The 18745-nt window shown below is 40.4% G+C and overlaps 1 protein-coding gene across 3 annotated transcripts in view; it reads left to right on the forward strand.

Moving 5' to 3' along the window:
• FERMT1 (fermitin family member 1) overlaps positions 1-18745 on the forward strand; it is a 61258-nt gene that overhangs the window by 36525 nt on the left and 5988 nt on the right. For all 3 annotated transcript variants that reach the window (XM_027559396.1, XM_027559397.1, XM_027559395.1), the window contains exons 9-14: positions 426-475; positions 13725-13849; positions 14786-14892; positions 16039-16260; positions 17102-17226; positions 18569-18710. In XM_027559396.1, coding sequence (XP_027415197.1) covers positions 426-475; positions 13725-13849; positions 14786-14892; positions 16039-16260; positions 17102-17226; positions 18569-18710 — 771 coding nt within the window. The remainder of the gene's footprint in view (positions 1-425; positions 476-13724; positions 13850-14785; positions 14893-16038; positions 16261-17101; positions 17227-18568; positions 18711-18745) is intronic.

Here is an 18745-nt window from a genome sequence, read left to right on the forward strand (position 1 = left end):
GATAGTGTATGGTCAGGTTTTTTTTAATCTTTTTTCATTTGTGTAATATATGACACAGAAAGTGAAAAAATACAAAAATGTAAAGCTTAACAAATCAGTATTAAATTATCAGCCAAGTTAAAAAAATAAATAAATAAATAAATTATCAGCCAAGTTACCACCCAAATCAAGAAATAGAACTTCACCAGTTACCCCCAGGATCCCCACAGGTGCCTAATCTCAGTCCCAGCCCTCTCTCACCCTATCCCTGAGGTAAACTACTGGAAATGTAGCTAGTATGACTGAGGAAGTGAGTTTTTTATTTTATTTAATTTAGTTAATTCTTATGTAAATTGTTCCACGTGGCAGGTGGCTACAGTGTGGGATAGAGTACCAGCACCACCTGTCTAATTACTGCTTGTCAAATGTTATCTGCTTTTCCTCAGGAGGACATTACTGATATCCCTAAACTTGCAGATAATCTCAGATTATTTAGGTAAGTCACCCTTGAAGAGGAAAGAAGTTACTCATAGCAAAATCTTGCAGGTAAAGAGTGTAGGAGTTTAAATTGAACATCCATTAGGCAAGTTCTTGGTTCAAAGGTAAAAGCACAAGCTTTGGCATCAGAGACATAATGGATGGAGTCCTAGCGCCATAGCGCACAACAGCGGGATGATCTCAGGCATTGCCATCATGTCTCTGAGCCTCAGTTTCCTGATCTATGAAGTGGGGATATACCTCCTCTTGGGCATGTTGGGAATATTAAATTAAATGATGCATATGAAGCATTAAACATGGTTCCTGGCTCATTAAATGCTGGTATAAATATGGTCAGTATTGGTGATCGTGAACACATATGCCACACTTTTATGGTCCACCTGCTCAGGGCTCTCATACCATTTGAAGGCTCTTTTATGATTTAAAAGCAAGTTGTCTCTAGAGCTTTGATCCCAGACTTATAGAGAGTTGGCTTCCCTGGTGGCTCAGAGAGTAAGAATCTGCCTGCAATGCAGGAGATGTGGGTTTGGTCCCTGGGTCAGGAAAATCCCCTGGAGAAGGGAGTGGCTACCCACTCCAGTATTCTTGCCTGGAGAATTCCAAGGACAGAGGAGTCTGATGGGCTACAATTCATGAGTCAGACATGACTGAATGACTAACACACACATATACACACCTTAGTTTATCTACCTTCACCTGTTAAAGTATTTCTGATAAACCCCCCAGTCGCCTCAGATCATTCTGAAACTGTTAAAAGGAATAGAAGTTTTTTACTTTCTTCATGAAAGACTGCCACATTTGTGATGGTGCCAAGGTGGGTTAGGATGAAAGCAGTAAGGTTCGTTTGAAGTTCTATCACTTTATGGTTTGTTGACTTTCCTTACAAACTGACACTTCACTTAGTTGGCTTGAAAAGAAACACCGGTTGCTTTTGTTACCACGATTCAAAGAAAAACTTGGAAAGAATGGGCAATGAATCAGATATAAATGAGAAATAAGAGTCCAAAGGTAACAGTATTTGTCACTGAGTTTCTGCAGGGTTTTTTTTAATGTGATCTTAGCAGATGGTCCAAACAATTGGGTCATTCATTTCACTTCTGTGGCATAAATAATTGTAACCATGCATATCACTACAGTTAAAATTACAGAAAAAAATAATAACAATTTGAATCCACAAATCTATCTTTATAAATTATTAATTGTTCTTGAGAGAAATCTGGTTGCCATAGCTTCTGTATAGAGCAAACTGAGCTCTTCACAGACCAAATGATGACAGTATTCTTCCTATAAAATGATAAATCCTAAAAAGGAGATGATATTCTGGAAGTAAGCCCCACATCCATATCACTTTAAAGTGACTTTCATGCTAAAACTCACAAAGTTGTCCTCATATTTGGCCAGTGGACACTTTGTCTGCCAAAGTTCTCAATGCATTGAATATAACATATAATATTGTTTCTGGAAGAAAAAAATACAGGACAAAGGGAAGAGGGAGAGTGGAGCTGATGACACAGAAAAGGAGAAGGGAAAGGAGGAAGGAGGTTGGAGGGAGTACCTCTGCTGTTGGTGGGTGTGTGACCTTATAGGCCATTCTTTTCTCTGGGCCTCCTCTCCTCAACAGAAGAGCATTGAACTAGCCCTTTGGTTTTAAACTTTTTTCTTTGACAGTGAAGCTCCTTTTTCTTTCCTAAGCCACATCTATTGAACCCACATGTAAATAATGGACTTCTCTTCCTAGCAATGTGGTATCTGATCTGATGCAAATCTCAATCTTGCTTACCTATACAAAATTGATCTTGAAGTGAGACTGGGAAGTCACAAGTGAGACTTCCTCAGCTTGTAGGGAATGAAGAGGGAACCAGTTCTATTAGGTTGGTGCAAAAGTAAATGTGGTTTTGTATTGTTGAACTTTGCCATTTGATATTGGAATACATTCTTAAATGTGGTTATGTTATATATCATTTAATGCATATTTCTCGCTTTATTTTTTTCTGCTAATGACATTACTTGCTGTGTATTTTACACTCATTTTAGAAATGTAAAGTATGGAAATGATATTAGACAAAAAGCAAATTCAAGCAATCTTCTGATTTGAGTTCAGAAGGGGTCATAAAGCAGCAGAGATGTTGCATAAAACCTGCAATAATGCATTTGGCCCAGGAACTGCTAATGAACGTACAGTGGCAGTTCAAGAGTGTTGCAAAGGAGATGAGAGACTTGAAGATGAGGAGCGTAGTGGCTGGCCGTCCAAAGTTGACAACAACCAATTGAGAGCAATCATCAAAGCTGATCCTCTTATAACTGCATGAGAATTTGCCGAAGAACTCAGCATCGACTATTCTACAATCGTTTAGCATTTGAAACAAATTGGAAAGGTGAAAAGGCTTGATAGGTAGATGCCTCATGAGCTGACCAAAGATCAAAAAAATCATCATTTTGAAGCGTCTTCTCTTATCCTATACAACAACCACCAACCATTTCTCGATTGGATTGTGACGTGCAAGAAAAAAGTGGATTTTATATGATGACCAGTAACAACCAGCTCAGTGGTTGGACCAAGAAGACACTCCAAAGAACTTCCCAAAGCCAAACTTGCACCAAAAATATGTCATGATCACTCTTTGGTGATCTGCTGGCAGTCTGATCCACTACAGCTTTCTGAATCCCAGTGAAATCATTATATCTGAGAAGTGTGCTCAGCAAATCAATGAGATACACCAAAAACTGCATCACCTGTAGCTGGCACTGGTCAACAGGAAGGGCCCAGTCCTTCACACCTAACCACACTGCATGTCACACAACCAAAGCTTCAAAAGTTGAACGTATTGGGCTACGTACCAAGTTTTGCCTCATTCATCATATTCACCTGACCTCTTGCCAGCCTTGGACTACCACTTCTTCAAGCATCTCAACAACTTTTTGCAGGGAAAATGCTTCCACAACCAGCAAGAGGCAGAAAATGCTTTCCAAGAGTTCATCAAATTTCGAAGCACAGACTTTTTACATTACAGGAAAAAACAAACATTTCTTGTTGGCAAAAATGTGTTGATTGTAATGATTCCTATTTTGATTAATAAAGATGTGTTTGAGCCTAGTTAAAATGATTTAAAATTCACAGTCCAAAACAGCAATTACATTTGCACCAACCTAATACAGATGCTGGAGAAGGAAATGGCAATCCACTCCAGTATTCTTGCCTGGAAAATCCCACGGACAGAGGAGCCTAGCAGGCTACAGTCCATGGGGTTGCAAGAGCCAGACATGACTTAGCAACTAAACCACCACCATACCTGAGTGGTCTAGTGGTTTTCCCTCCCTTTCCCTAATACAGATGAAGGGCTTCCCAGGTGACTCAGTGGTAAAGAACCCTCCTGCCAATGCAGGAGACATAGGAGACGGTTCGATCCCTGGGTCAGGAAGATCCCCTGGAGGAGGGCATGGCAACCCACTCCAGTATTCTTGACTGGAGAATCCCAAGGACAGAGGAGCCTGGTGGGCTACAGTTCATAGAGTCACAAAGAGTCAGACACAACTGAAGCGACATAGCACACACGCACAATACAAATGAAGCCTCAGTTGCACAGGCAGATAAGGCTATAGACATCGATTCTCGTGGCTCAGGGCTGGGATTGTAATCCCTGTACAAAATTTAAGGTGGGGTTGCCTCCTGTGAGGCAGTGAGCCAGGACTGAAGCCACTGCCTAAAAGCAGAAACTTGTAAGACCTGCCTTCTTTGCTTAACCGGGAATAGAAAAACTGCCCATCAGTGGAAGGAAGAGTAAGAAGTTCATCTTTGCATGGAGTTCTGTGTGGGGAAATGTGATGTCCTTTGAAAAATAAGAGCCATGGTCTGTGCCCCACACACATGTAGATCTAAATTTAAATGTCTCATATGGTAAAAGAATTCTGAAAAATAAAACATACTGGTCCAAAACCACAAAAGCTATGAAACCCTGGCAAATGTAATTGCAGAAATACCTAGAGAGCTACAGAGAAAGTAAACCCCCTCAAATAAACAAACAAATAAAAACCTTCCCAATAAAATTGCTAACCATGTGAGTTCATAAACTACCATAAAGGTCAGGAGGCCCAATAAATAAGAGGATTAGGTAGTAGAACAATCTGAAGAAACCATAAAATGAGTATGTTGCTGCTGCTGCTGCTAAGTCGCTTTCAGTCGTGTCCGACTCTGTGCGACCCCATAGACGGCAGCCCGCCAGGCTTCCCCGTCCCTGGGATTCTCCAGGCAAGAACACTGGAGTGGGTTGCCATTTCCTTCTTCAATGCATGAAAGTGAAAAGTGAAAGTGAAGTCGCTCAGTTGTGTCCGACTCGTCGAGACCCCATGGACTGCAGCCTACCAGGCTCCTCCGTCCATGGGATTTTCCAGGCAAGAGTACTGTAGTAGGTTAGGAATCATTAAATATACTGAAAGGTAAACATTTTAATGAAAGGTAATACTAGAAACTCTAGAAAAAAAAAAACACAGTCACAGAAATTGAAAATTGAATACATGTGTTAAACATCAAGTTTAAAACTCAGCTAAAGGGAGTCCCCTGTCAGTCCAGTGTTTAGGACTCAGATTTCACTGCCAAGGGCCCAGGTTTGTTCCCTGGTCAGGAAACTAAGATCTCAGAAGCCACACAGCATGGCCAAAAATAAAAAAAGTTAAGGAGAGGACTTAGAAAGATAAAAGTGGAAAATATGATATAGGTAGAATAAGAGGGTTCAACTAGGAGTTTAAGAAGGAAAAAAGGGTGGAGAAGCAAGCATTCAAAAGAGAATACTCCTGGACTTGCCTGGTGATACAGTGGATAAGACTCTGCTTGCCAATGCAGGAGACACAGGTTCGATCCCTGATCTGGGAAGATTCCACATGCTGCAGAGCAACTAAGCCCGTGAGCCACAACTACTGAAGCCCATGCTGCTGCTGCTACTGCTAAGTCGCTTCAGTCGTGTCCGACTCTGTGTGACCCCATGGACTGCAGCCCACCAGGCTTCTCCGTCCATGGGATTCTCCAGGCAAGAACACTGGAGTGGGTTGCCATTTCCTTCTCCAATGCATGAAAGTGAAAAGTGAAAGTGAAGTCGCTCAGTCGTGTCCGACTCTTAGCGACCCCATGGACTGCAGCCTACCAGGCTCCTCCATCCATGGGATTTTCCAGGCAACAGTAATGGAGTGGGGTGCCATTGCACAGCCAAATAAATAAATAAAAAGTCAACAAATGAGAAACCCTCAGGTTAAGAGGATTAAACTGCAGAGATTGAACATTGCGGCTCTGCCTTTCTCTGAGCATTCCTTGACATGGCATAGGCAAATTACAGGAAGAATTTCTTTGAAGGGCCATTAGATGAAGAAAATATGATTCTCACATTGTATCCAGTTAATGAGGAAATTGTTGAAAACCATCAAGTGGAACCAGGTGTTTCCTCAACTTCAGACGTCAAAGAGGAGGCACTGAATACAAATGATCAAGTTCCTCCTCCTCAAACAAAGGAGCTTGAGGAAGCTTGTCCGAGCTCTAGCTTTAGAAGATCAGTTTGTCCCTAGCCAACTACATTGCCTCCAATTAACGACATGAGTCGGGACACTGTGGAACTGGTGCCAACAACTTAAGTTGAGTACCGACGTCCAGAAAATAGAAGTTTATCGGAGACTCCAAGAACATGCTTATCCTGAAAAAGATCAGTATGTTCCTAAATCATCACGGGAGGCCCAAATGCACTCATGTTCAAGGAAATACAACATGATGACCAAGAGGGGAAGTATACAGAAAAGAAAGATGAGTGAGAGTGAGGAAAGGACTAACATGGTTGATGTGGTAACTTCAGCTCAGGTAGCCGTGCTGGCAGCATGGTCAAGAATTGCTGTAAGGGCTGTTCAGCCGAAGGCTGTGAATTCGTGTGCCCTTCTCACCTCTCAGTACTTTCTGCCCCAAGCCTCAAGCATCCGGTGTTTTGTGGTCCACAGCAGACCACTCTTGGCAGACATAGAATGTTGGGTTCACCTGCAGTTCCAAGCAGGTCACACCTGGGTTCCCAACACCCCCAGGAGGATGACCTCTCTCTTCATGACCTGGAAGATAATATGTTATGCCCTGAATGTGTTAAGAGGAATAAGAAGATTATGAAAAGATTAATCCCAATGGGGAGGAGGAAGAAACCTGCTTTGGATACATCAACATCATTGCTTTTAAATGGGCCGTGTCTTAAAATAGAATAAGTGATTACCAGAGAGGAGGGAGTGTGAAGTGGGGAAATGGGTGATAGGGGTAATTTTATGGTAATCATGGTAACTAGATTTTTGTAGTATCAAATATCGAATTACCATGTTGTATATCTGTAGTGGTGTGTGCATGTTTATGTGTGTGTGTGTGCTCAATCGCTGTTGTTCAGTTGAGCTTGATTCTTTGGGACCCCATGGACTGCAGTCTGACAGCCTTTGCTGTCCATGGAATTTTCCAGGCAAGAATACTGGTGGAGGACTTGCCATTTCCTTCTCCAGGGGAAACTTCCTGACCCAGGGATCAAACCTGCGTCTCCTGCATTGGCAGGAGGATTCTTTAACACTGTGCCATCTGGAAAGCCCTGTACACCTGTAATGAAATGTTATATACTGGTTTTGCCTCGATTTTTTAAAATGTTAGAATTTATCACTGGAGCCATCTGGTCTTGGAGTTTTACTTGTTGAGAAGTTTTTGATTACTGATTCAATCTCCTTACTAATAATCAGGGGGAAAAGAATAAATGGTGGAGAGCCCACAGTTAAAGTGATTCACATCCCAATGATTGCTATGCTCTGTCCTCACCATCCTCAGTGTGGCCTGGTGCCTTAAGTACAGATGGGAATGTCTGTATTCTGTACTTGAGGTTTACCTGAAAGTGACTGTTACTAGCTATGTATTGATAGAATGTAATTTGGTTTTGTTTTAGTTAATAGATTTTTTTTAGCAGTTTTAGGCTTAATGCTGAATACTCCTTTGTCTGGATGTACCATAATTTATCCATTCATATCTTGAAGGCCACCTGGGTTGCTTCCAAGTTTTGGCAACTATGAATAAAGCTGCTAAAAACAAACAAACAAAAAAGTCTATAAATAAGGCAAAAATCACATATTAAAAAAAAGAGAATGCTTGAGAGTTTTTCATAATTGTTGAGGACAAAATCCTTAAATTCAGAAAACTCAAATCCCAACAAAATAAATCAATATAAATGTACATCTTGATATGGCCAAACATTGGTAAGAGAAAGTTGTTAAAGTCTGAGAGAAAAGATAGATTTCCTACAAAAGAAGAATAGGGGCAGCAGATTTCTTGTTGGCTGGAAGATATTTTGAAAGGACTAAGGAAAGATAAGGGCTTTCCAGGTGGCACTAGTGGTAAAGAACCAGCCTGCCAATGCAGGAGACATAAAAGATGCAGGTTTGATCCTTGGTCGGGAATATCCCCTGAAGGAGGACATGGTCACCCATTCCAGTATTCTTGCATGAAGAATCCCATGGACAGAGGAGTCTGGCAGGCTATCATCCATGAGTGCATGCTCAGTCACTTCAGTCATGTCCGACTCTTTGCAACCCTATGGCTCCTCTGTCCATAGGATTCTCCAGGCAAGAATACTGGAATGGGTGGCCATGCCCTCCTCTAGGGGATCTTCCTGACCCAGGTCCGTGGGGTCGCAGAGTCAGACATGACTGAAGCGACTTAGCACACAGCACACAAGAGAAGATAAGTCAATCTAGAACTTTATGCCCAATCTCATCAAGATTTTACTTGCTACAAACCCTTAAATATAAATCAGGCAAGATACAATCCCAATAGTCAATTATATGTTTAATAAACACAACGATTTATCCCCTAACTGTGAAGTATAACCACTGTTGGAGAGACTGCTTTGGAATAAATGGCTCCACAGCAAGGTTATAGCTGAGAGGTTATACATAAAATTCATTCATGGAGCTATTCACAGTCAAGTTACTATAGCAAAGAAGTTCCAATCAGACATACAGAGTGTGCTATAGAAAACTGTCAGTTTGATTCAATTTATAAATGAGACTCTTTACAGTACTTTTAAAGAGATGGAGGGTGACCATGAAAATCTTTGGTCCTGCTCCAAGGCTCACTGGTTATCACATTCAAAATTACCTATAAGTGTTATACTTTAAAAAAAAAAAAAAAACTGCTCCAAACCTATGACTTTTCTGTGATGGTAAGTGGCCATTGGTAGTGAGTCTCCAGATACTTTAAAAATAATAGATACTTAATCTGTAATTTTTTTAAGGTGATTGTAAAATGAGTGAGTATGGAACTAGATTTTGAAAGATATTAATGCCATGAAGAGAACATTTTTAGAGTTATTTGGAAATGTTCCCATTGCCACAGTGTTGCCGGTAATGATCCTGCCTATTAAAACAGTATTATCTGCTCACCCTTAAAACCTGGAAACAGAATTTTTCTGTTAAACAGCATCCAAATTGAGTGATAGTGTATTTGAAACACACTTATTAAAAATACTAAATTACAACATATCCTGATTAATTTTCATAAGTGAGTGATTGACATCAAGGAATATGAAAATTAGTAGCCTTGCTTCAACAAAAACCTTCACAAACAGATAGACAGCATTAAAATATGAATATTGTAATTAGTGAACACAGCCAACAGTGTGGTTCCTCCACTGGGGTTTGTATAACCTCCCTTCTTGAAACAAAATGAACTTTTCATATATAATTTTCAATAACTGTAAATATGTTAGGAAGTAGGTACTCAAAATATTTTAAAGATAGATTGTGCCCAGATTTACTTTGGAGATTATGGGGCAAACTAGGAAACCATGTTAGGAAAGCTTACCTAAATTGCAGACACCTGTGCCCTAAACTGAACCTGCTGAATAGGACTCTGGGAATGGGTCCAGGCTTATATATCTCCAATAAGTTCCCTTCCATGTCTTATGAACACCAGAGTTTGAGAACCATTTTTCTAGAAAATAAAGTCCAACTTCTTAGCCATACATCCAGAGGCCCACAGTGGCCTCAGCCTGCTTGCTGTTCTTGTCTTCATCAGCCCTGACATGGAAATGACATAGTTTCAGAAACTGCCCCTCTGCCCATTTCCATGGCTCAACCCAGCAGCACCCAGCATAAGGGAGATGTCCAGGAAGTGTTGACCCAACTTCTACCAGCAAGGTACCCAACTCTGACTCACCTCTGCATTTTGGACATGCAGTTGCCTGCACTTTTCTTTTTGAAATTTCTTTTCTGTTCCTCCCATCAAATGCTTATTGATCTTTCATTCTGAGTTTAAACATTGTGTCCTCTGTTACAACTCCTAGATCCTTGTTGTGTGACTTACCACATTTTTTTATATTTATTTACTTATACATTTCCCTCTTTAAAAGGGAAGCTCCATGAGGATTTGAGACTGTCTCATTCTTTTTTCTTTTATTTCTCTTTGTCATTCTTCAGGTAAAATTTATGGATTACTTTTTCATTTATTTTTATTGAGGTAACACTGATTTATAGTATTATGTAATTTTCACATATACATCATTATATTTCTACTTCTGTGTACCCTACAGTGTGCTTACCACCAAAATTTAGTTTCCATCTATCACCATGGGCTTCCCTGGTGGCTCAGTGGTAAAGAATCTGCCTGCATTGCAGGAGACACAGGTTCAGTCCCTGGGTCCAGAAGATCCCTTGGAGAAGGAAATGACAACCCACTCCAGTATACTTCCTGGAAAATCCCATGGACAGAAGTGCCTGGTGGGCCACAGTCTATGGGGTCACAAGAGTCAGACACAATTTTAGCAACTAAACCACAACCACCACCACCATATAGTTTATCCCTTTAACCCATTGTGCCCCCCTTTCCCCAACCCTCCCCTTCTAGTAACTGCTACTCTCATTTCTATATCTATGTGTTTGTTTTGGTTTGTTCATTTATTTTGTCTGTTTTTAATTAGTTTTTTGTATTCCACACATGAATGAATTTGTCTTCCTCTGTATGACTTATTGCACTTAATGTAGTACCCTCAAAGTCCATGACAAATGATAAGATTTCATTCTATTTTGTGGCTAATATTTCATTGTGAATATATATATTGAAAATATACATATATATTCATATACATGTTCATATCATATCTTCTTTATTCATTTATTGATGGATACTCTGGTTGTTTTCATATCTTGGCTATAGTAAATAATGCCACATTGAACATAGGGGTGCATATATCTTTTCAAATTAGTGTTTTCATATTCTTTGGATACTCAGAGAAATGAAATTGCTGAGTTATACAGTAGTTCTATTCTTAATTTTTTGAGGAATCTCCATATTGTTTTCCATGGTAGCTACATCAACTTACATTACCACCAACAAACAGTGTGTGAGAGTTCTCTTTTCTCCATAATCTCACCAACACTTTTTATTTCTATTTTTCATAATAGCCAGTCTAACAAGCATGAAGTGATTTTAACCTTGTGCCTTTGATTTGCATTTCCCTAATAATTAGTGATGTTGAACATCTTTCCATGTACCTATTGGTCACCTGTATGTCTTTGGGAAAGTGTCTATTCATCTCCTCTGCTCAGTCTTTAACTGGGTTGTTTGTTTTTTGTTATTGTTGAATTATATGAGCTCTTTATATATTTTGGATATATATATTTGCTTTATTGGATATATCATTTGCAAATATCCTCTTCCATTCTGTAGCTTGTCTGCTCATTTTGTTGATGGTTTCCTTTGCCATCCAGAATCTTCTTAAAATCCAGTTTTTAAAATTTGCTTTTGTTTCCCTTGCTTGAGGAGACTTAGCTAGAAAGATATTGCTAAGACCAATATCTAAACAATGTTGGCAAACATAGGTGTAATGCCTATGTATTCTTCTTCTAGGAGTTTTATGGTTTCACGTTTTTCATTCAAGTCTTTAATCCATTTTGAGTTGTTTTTTGTGTATGGTATAAGATAATAAGCTTCCCAGGTGGCTCAGTGGTAAAAAATCCATCTGCCATTGCAAGAGACATGGGTTTGATCCCTGAGTTGGCAAGACCCTCTGGATAAGGAAATGACAACCCCCTCCAGTATTCTTGCCTGGAAAATCCCATGGAAAATCCATGGACAAATCCCGTGGACTGACAGGCTACAGTCCATGGGGTCACAAAAGAGTAGGGCATGACTTAGCAACTAAACAACAACAATAAGATGGTGATCTCATTTCATTTTTTTGCCTGTAACAGTCCAGTTTTTCCAACACCATTTATTGAAGAGACTATTCTTTCCCCATTGTATGTGCTTTGCTCCTTTATCTAAATTAATTGTCCACATGTACATGGGTTTTTCTGCTTATACCATGCTGTTTTGATTACTGTGGCTTTGTGATATAGTTTAAAACCCGGGACTGTGATACCTCCAGCTTTGTCCCCCTACCCTCATCAGGATTACTTTGGCTATTCAGAGTTTTTTGTGGTTCCATATAGACTTTAGAAATTTTTGCTCTTTATCTGTGAAAAACATTCTTGGGATTTTGATAGGGATTGCACTGAATCTGCAGATTGCTTTAGGTAATATGAACATTTTAATTATGTTAATTCTTCCAGTCCATGAACATGGAGTATCTTCCCATATATCTGTGTCTTCTCCAGTTTCTTTCAACAATGTCATATAGTTTCCAGTGTACAAGGGACTGTCTCATTCTTGTGTACATCATTCCCCGTTCTGACGCCTTCTCCACTCTTCTTTCCCTGCCTTTCCTCAGTCTCTGGAACATGGAATGAGAGTCTGGGGATATGGGACAGCAGTTGGAGGATGACCCAACCTGGAAGAAGATAGTAGGAAGAGTTTAAAATCTGTTGATATGTTTCAAGTCCGATTAAAATGGAGAAACAGAGTTTCATTCTTAATTCTGAATAGAAATATTTAGACACCCGAGACTAAACTGAGACTTCACTATATTTTGTTTGTAGGCTGCGTCCTTAGATTTTATTTTGAAAACGTTAACTTTGGAAAATCTGATTCTTAGACAGGTACCTTTTAAATGTGTCCCTTAAAATTAGCTTACAACTCTCAACATGATAAAACTTTTTTAAGTAGTAGTTTGTTAAATCTGGGAAATATTAACTACATATAATGTTTTTCAATTTTATTATATAACTGTTATGTAACAATCTCCTGTAATATGCTGGTTTTTTAAATTAACATTTCCCTTATCCTTGTGTTAAGGATAGCACATTTTTAGCTGACAAAGATTAGTACCAACATGTTAAAAGACTTGCCTAGAAGCATATGTGAGTGCAGTTAACCCCAAGCTTCCTGTCTTCCTCCCATTCTTGAATGCAGAAACCCACCTCTCTGATACGAGGTACCCTGATCCACCCCCAAAGCCAGAATTGTCCCACTGAACCACATATGAAACCTGCTACCTTTTCTCTGTCTAGCTGTACCCTCTTCCCTGCTCCCCAGCTTGCTCTCTCGTTTCCTAGTTTGAATGACTCAGCTGAGGTCTTCTTTTGGCACTGCCAACCTTGTCTAGCCCAGAGTACAGTTTTCTGGCCTAAACAGATACCATGGTTAGAAATCTTTCCTCAAAATATTTTTTAATGACAGTTGGGTCTACACGGATTAGCTATAGATTTTGGTGATTTCCGTGGCTCACTGGGAATTTTCTGGTTGGTTTCTCTTAGGGTCAAGAGGAAAATACAGAAAAGGTTGCTTACTTTTATATCTGGTCTTTATGTCTGTAACTTGAAGCTTGCGTTGTCCATATGGAGAGCTTTTTCAGAATCAAGAAATAAATTGAAATTTTAGATGTCGCCATATTCATGGATGTTTCTCACATCATCACAATAATAATAATTTGTTGAGCACTTCAGTTTGCCAGGCACTTTACAGAAATTACCTCTTTCTACCCTCACAAAAGCCCTGTGAATTCGAGGCTGATACTCTCCCATCACACAGAAGTAGCACACATGACCCAAACAGACACAGTGTCTTTCCCAGGGTCACACATTTATACCGCAGAGCCAAAGTGTAGCACTGAGTGGTCTAGCTCCTGAAATTTTGTGTTAACTTCTACATCTCATATCAAAACCCCCATTGTCCATTTTTAGAAATGAGTTAGCAATTTGAAAATTATTAAAAAATAAAGAGAATGTTGTTTGAAAGGATCTCTAGAGCATCTTGATTCGCTTGAATTTGCAATGTGTCCTACATTTCTGGATGGTTTTTCAAATGTTTACTGTACTTTAATTTGCAGGCCCAAAAAGCTAATATTAAAAGCTTTCAAACAATATTGGTTTGTCTTTAAAGACACATCTATAGCCTACTTTAAGAATAAGGAACTTGAACAAGGAGAACCAGTTGAAAAATTAAACCTTAGAGGTAAGAGGGTCCAGTATCTCAGTATGTCCTGACTTGGCCCATCAAGAGGGTGAAAGCATGTCCACTCCCAGAGAAACCTCTGTCTGTCATGGCTGTCAATGGCCACCTGCCTGAAGCTCGTCCTCCCCGTGAAGTACGAACCTGGAATGCAAATCAGTGAAAAAACAATCAGTTATTATGCCGTCCCTTCTTTCCCAGTGTGTCCAAGTCTCTGATGTGATGGTAATTGTTGTCATAAATGTAGTACATGAGACATTGTTGGATCCTGTAAAGCTTTCTGAATTCCAAAACAATTTAGTTTAATTCAATGTCACATTTGGGCTTTATTTCTGAAAATGGCTGTGAGTGTACTAGTAACTCCATTAACTAAAAATTTAATTAACTAGTGCACTCAATTCCCTTATCATTGTGACAATCGGAGAATTCCCTCTTCTTTAATTCTTTCAAAGTTCATGTTCAATAACTGATCATATGAGTTAGCCAAATTAGCCTGAAAAGGAAGTCAATCAATGATATATTTAAGAAATCCATAAAATAAAGTATTTTTATTTATCCATGTTAAGGTCCTAACTTACCTAGTGATCATTTAATTCAGCAGCCCCTAGCCCTTTTGGCACCAGGGACTAGTTTTGTGGAAGACAGTTTTTCCACAGATTGGGGGCGGGGGTGGGGGGACGGTTTGGGGATGATTCAAGCACACTACATTTATTGTGCACTTTATCCCTATTATTGTTACATCATCTCCACCTCAGCCCGTCAGGCACTAGATCCCAGAGGTTGGGGACCCCTGCTTTAATTAATGTTATCAGCCTGCTCTTCAGTTTTTCAGAAGAGAGTCAAATCTGAGGAGTTTATGTTCAAACTCTTTGTTTTTAGATGCACATCTGATATTTGATTTCTCAGAACTCAGTTCTTTCCCTGCCTTCTATCGTTCAGGTTGTGAAGTTGTGCCAGATGTGAATGTAGCAGGGAGAAAATTTGGAATCAAATTACTAATCCCGGTTGCTGATGGTATGAATGAAGTGTATCTGAGATGTGACCATGTAAGTAAAATCACTTCTCTTCTATTAAGCCTCAAGACAAACCATCTCAGTTGTTTTCTCAAATCAGAGCACTCACCAGTCAGCTCCTGCTTTGTAACAATCACAAAAATCATAAAGATACATACCAATAAGCATTCTGCCAGGTGACTAGGGATTGGATGATTCAGGCTGTGGGCAGCTGGACAAATCTGCTTCAAGCCATCCACCTGGCTCAGCTGGCTCTTTACCACTGGCTGAGCTCATGGGCTTTACTTTGAGCCCCGGGCTGCCTGGGGAGGCTCTTCTCATTGTGATGGCAGAAGTGCCAGAAGGAAAGTGGGAATGTGTGAGACCTCCTAACACTTAAGCTTGGAGTCAGTTGGTAGGTATCCTGTCATTTCCAACCACACTCCATTGATTAAAGCACATCCTTGGCCAGGCTGAAAGTCAAAAGATGGGAAATTACACTCTGGCTCTGATGGGAGGGACTGTAAAATTACACGGCTAGAGATGTGGATGCAAGGAGGGTGATGACTGAGGCCAGTGATTCAGTGAACCACACCTACTGTTGCCCTGAAGAATTAATTTCACTCTTCACCCACATCCCCTTGGCTTCTGGACCACTCCCCTTTGCTCCCTGAGGTAGCAAATGAGCACAGACATTAAAGAACAATAGAAGCCGCAACTAGCTGGTTCACATCCACCAATGGACCTGATTCCTATCATAGGATTAGAAGCTTTGCTAAGGACAGGCCCGGAGAGAAATAATATGAGAAGTCAGTTAATGATTTTCCTCACTGTCTTCTGTAAAGGGATAAGACATGATATGAAAATGGGAATATACATCAAGGACGTCCCCCAGTAGTTTGAGTTTCCACCTGTCTGTGCTCCACGAAGCTCCTTTGTGTCCTTGGTTCATCTTTAAATTCAAAGTTCTCCACACAGAATTTCTCAAAGTCAACATTCCTGTTCTCCAGTCCCTTGGTCTCTAGAAACTCAATACAGGACTCAAAAACTCTCATATGGTGTTAAATTAGGTGATTAACAGACAGTTCAAATGCATGCCACCCCACATCTTCTAGATTGATGGTCCAAATCCTGCTCTGTTCCCGAGCATGGCAGCATTGTACTTGAACTTGCTTCTCAGCCCTCTGGTATTTCTTGCAGGAGAGTCAGTATGCCCAATGGATGGCTGCCTGCATCTTGGCATCAAAGGGCAAAACCATGGCAGACAGCTCCTACCAGCCAGAGGTCCTCAACATCCTTTCTTTTCTGAAGATGAAAAATCGGAACTCAGCACCTCAAGTGGCTTCTGGTCTCGAAAACATGGACATGAACCCGGAATGTTTTGTGTCACCTCGGTGTGCAAAAAAGCACAAGTCTAAACAGGTACTGCTAATCTGGCTGGGGTGATTATTTGCAGTACATTCTGTATTTTCTGAAATAGAATAGGGAATTAAATTGATTGAGATCATCATCATGAAAAATCAGCTAATGGGGAAATTTAACTATGACTGGGTATCAAATGATATTAAGAAATTATTGTTAATTTTTTAAATGTTTATTTATTTGGCTGTGTTGGATCTTAATTACAGCATGAGGGGTCTTCATTGTGGCAAGTGGCCCTCTCTCTAATTGCAACACAAAGGCTCTAGAGCATGCAGGCTCAGTCACTGTGGCACATAGGTTTAGTCGCTCTGTGGCATGTGGGATCTAAGTTCCCTGACCAGATATTGAACCCATGTTCCCTGCATTGGAGGGTGGATTCTTAACCACTGGGCCAACAAGGAAGTCCCAAATAATTGTTAATTTTGATCGCAATGACTGCACTACTAACTGAACATGGCAATATTCCCAGAATAAAAATTTTGAAAGAATGATTTAGTCCCCACAAATTAAAATTTTAAATTTATGCTTCCATAAGAGTGGGTTGAAAGTTACACAGTAAAATGATTCGAGTTGAACCATTGCCCATGGAGACTCCACAGACCCCAGAAAGAAAGCAAGCCTACATATTACCTGATCATCCTGCTTCTCCCCAGTGATTTGTATGTATTATAGAAAAAGAGAGAGAGTGAATCAATGAATGAATGGAAAGGAATTGTCTTTGTGAAGCTGCAATTGGGTCTTGTGTTCATTCTTCTCACTGGAGACCTGAAGCCAACAGGATGCTTGCTGTAGAGAGTCAGTGTCTGCTAAAGGGAATTTGACATCTCCCACTTCTGCTTAGCTGGCAGCCTGCATTCTGGAAGCCCACCAGAATGTGGCCCAGATGCCCCTGGTCGAAGCCAAGCTGCGATTCATCCAGGCATGGCAGTCTCTACCTGAATTCGGCCTCACCTACTACCTTGTCAGGTGATTATAATGCTCCCCTGCCTCTTATTTTCTGTTCAATTCTAAGTGGCTTCCTTGGAATCCAGTTTATTCTCATTTGGTCTAGAATATAAAATTCTCTTTTTTTTTAACTTTAGAATACTGTCTCTTCACAAATGACCATCACTTTTGGCTGCTCATGACAATCTTCCATACCTCTGTTCAGAGTGCCTACCTGATCTCTCTGCTTCTCCTGCTTGTCCCCTAAGTTTTCAATTTAGCAGCCTGTGTGATCCTTTTAAGTCAAATCCTGTCAGGCTTCTTCTCACCCCATCTAAAGGCATTCTGTCACACTCAGGGTAAAGGCCAAATCCTTACAGTGGCTCTGCAGGACCTTAACTCTGGAATTTAACTTCCTATCCCCACTCCAGTACTCTTGCCTGGAAAATTCCATGGACGGAGGAGCGTGGAAAATTCCATGGCTGCAGTCCATGAGGTCGCGAAGAGTCGGACACGACTGAGCAACTTCACTTTCACTTTTCACTTTCATGCATTGGAGAAGGAAATGGCAACCCACTTCAGTGTTCTTGCCTGGAGAATCCCAGGGATGGGGGAGCCTGGTGGGCTGCCGTCTATGGGGTCGCACAGAGTTGGACACGACTGAAGTGACTTAGCTTAGCCCCTCATTCATGCTGCCCTGGCCTCCTGGCAGGGAGCCACGCTGGCCTCCTGGCAGGGCTTTGAGAATGAGGGGGCTGGTGAGGGAAAGAGAGCTCAGGCCTTTGCACTGTGCTCTCCACCTAAGATACTTTTTCTCCAGGTATCCACATAACTCACGCCCTCATAGACACCAGTTCTTCAATCAAATCTTCCTTCTCACTAAGATCTCCCTGACATTCTATTTAAAATTGTAACAACCTCCTCGCCGTTATTCCCTGTCTCATTTCTGTGCTTTATTCTCATTCATGATCTTATCTGACATATATATTTCACTTATTCATGACCCTGTCCCCCAGCTAGGATATAAGCTCAATGAGGTTAGGAATGTTCTTTCTGTTTGCTTAGGTCACTGTGCCTAAGCAGTGCCTAGAAGGGTGCCTGGCATACACAGTTGGTACTAATTTGAATTAATTGACTTGACTACCTCTTATTTTGCTTTCCTCTGATGTCAATTTCATTTAAATAATGTCAGCAGGACATCCTAATTCTCTCCAGCCTTCATATTCTCTCTATCACAATAATAATGCCCTTTGCAGAAAGTTAATCCCTCATTGTCTACTCTTCAGAAATGATTTAGAAATGTTGGTATTATTTTTAAGAAGTTGTGTGTGAATAAACATCTTGTCACAGGAAGCAGTTACATCTTTTAATTAATTTTTTTCAGATTTAAAGGAAGCAAAAAAGATGACATTCTGGGAATTTCATATAATAGGTTGATTAGAATCGATGCAGCCACTGGGATCCCAATTACAACATGGAGATTTACAAATATGAAACAGTGGAATGTAAACTGGGAAATCCGGCAGGTAAAGTGAAAGTCTGGATACATTCAATGTTGAAC

This window comes from Bos indicus x Bos taurus, chromosome 13 (genome assembly GCF_003369695.1).
Source record: "Bos indicus x Bos taurus breed Angus x Brahman F1 hybrid chromosome 13, Bos_hybrid_MaternalHap_v2.0, whole genome shotgun sequence".
Taxonomy (NCBI): domain Eukaryota; kingdom Metazoa; phylum Chordata; class Mammalia; order Artiodactyla; family Bovidae; genus Bos; species Bos indicus x Bos taurus.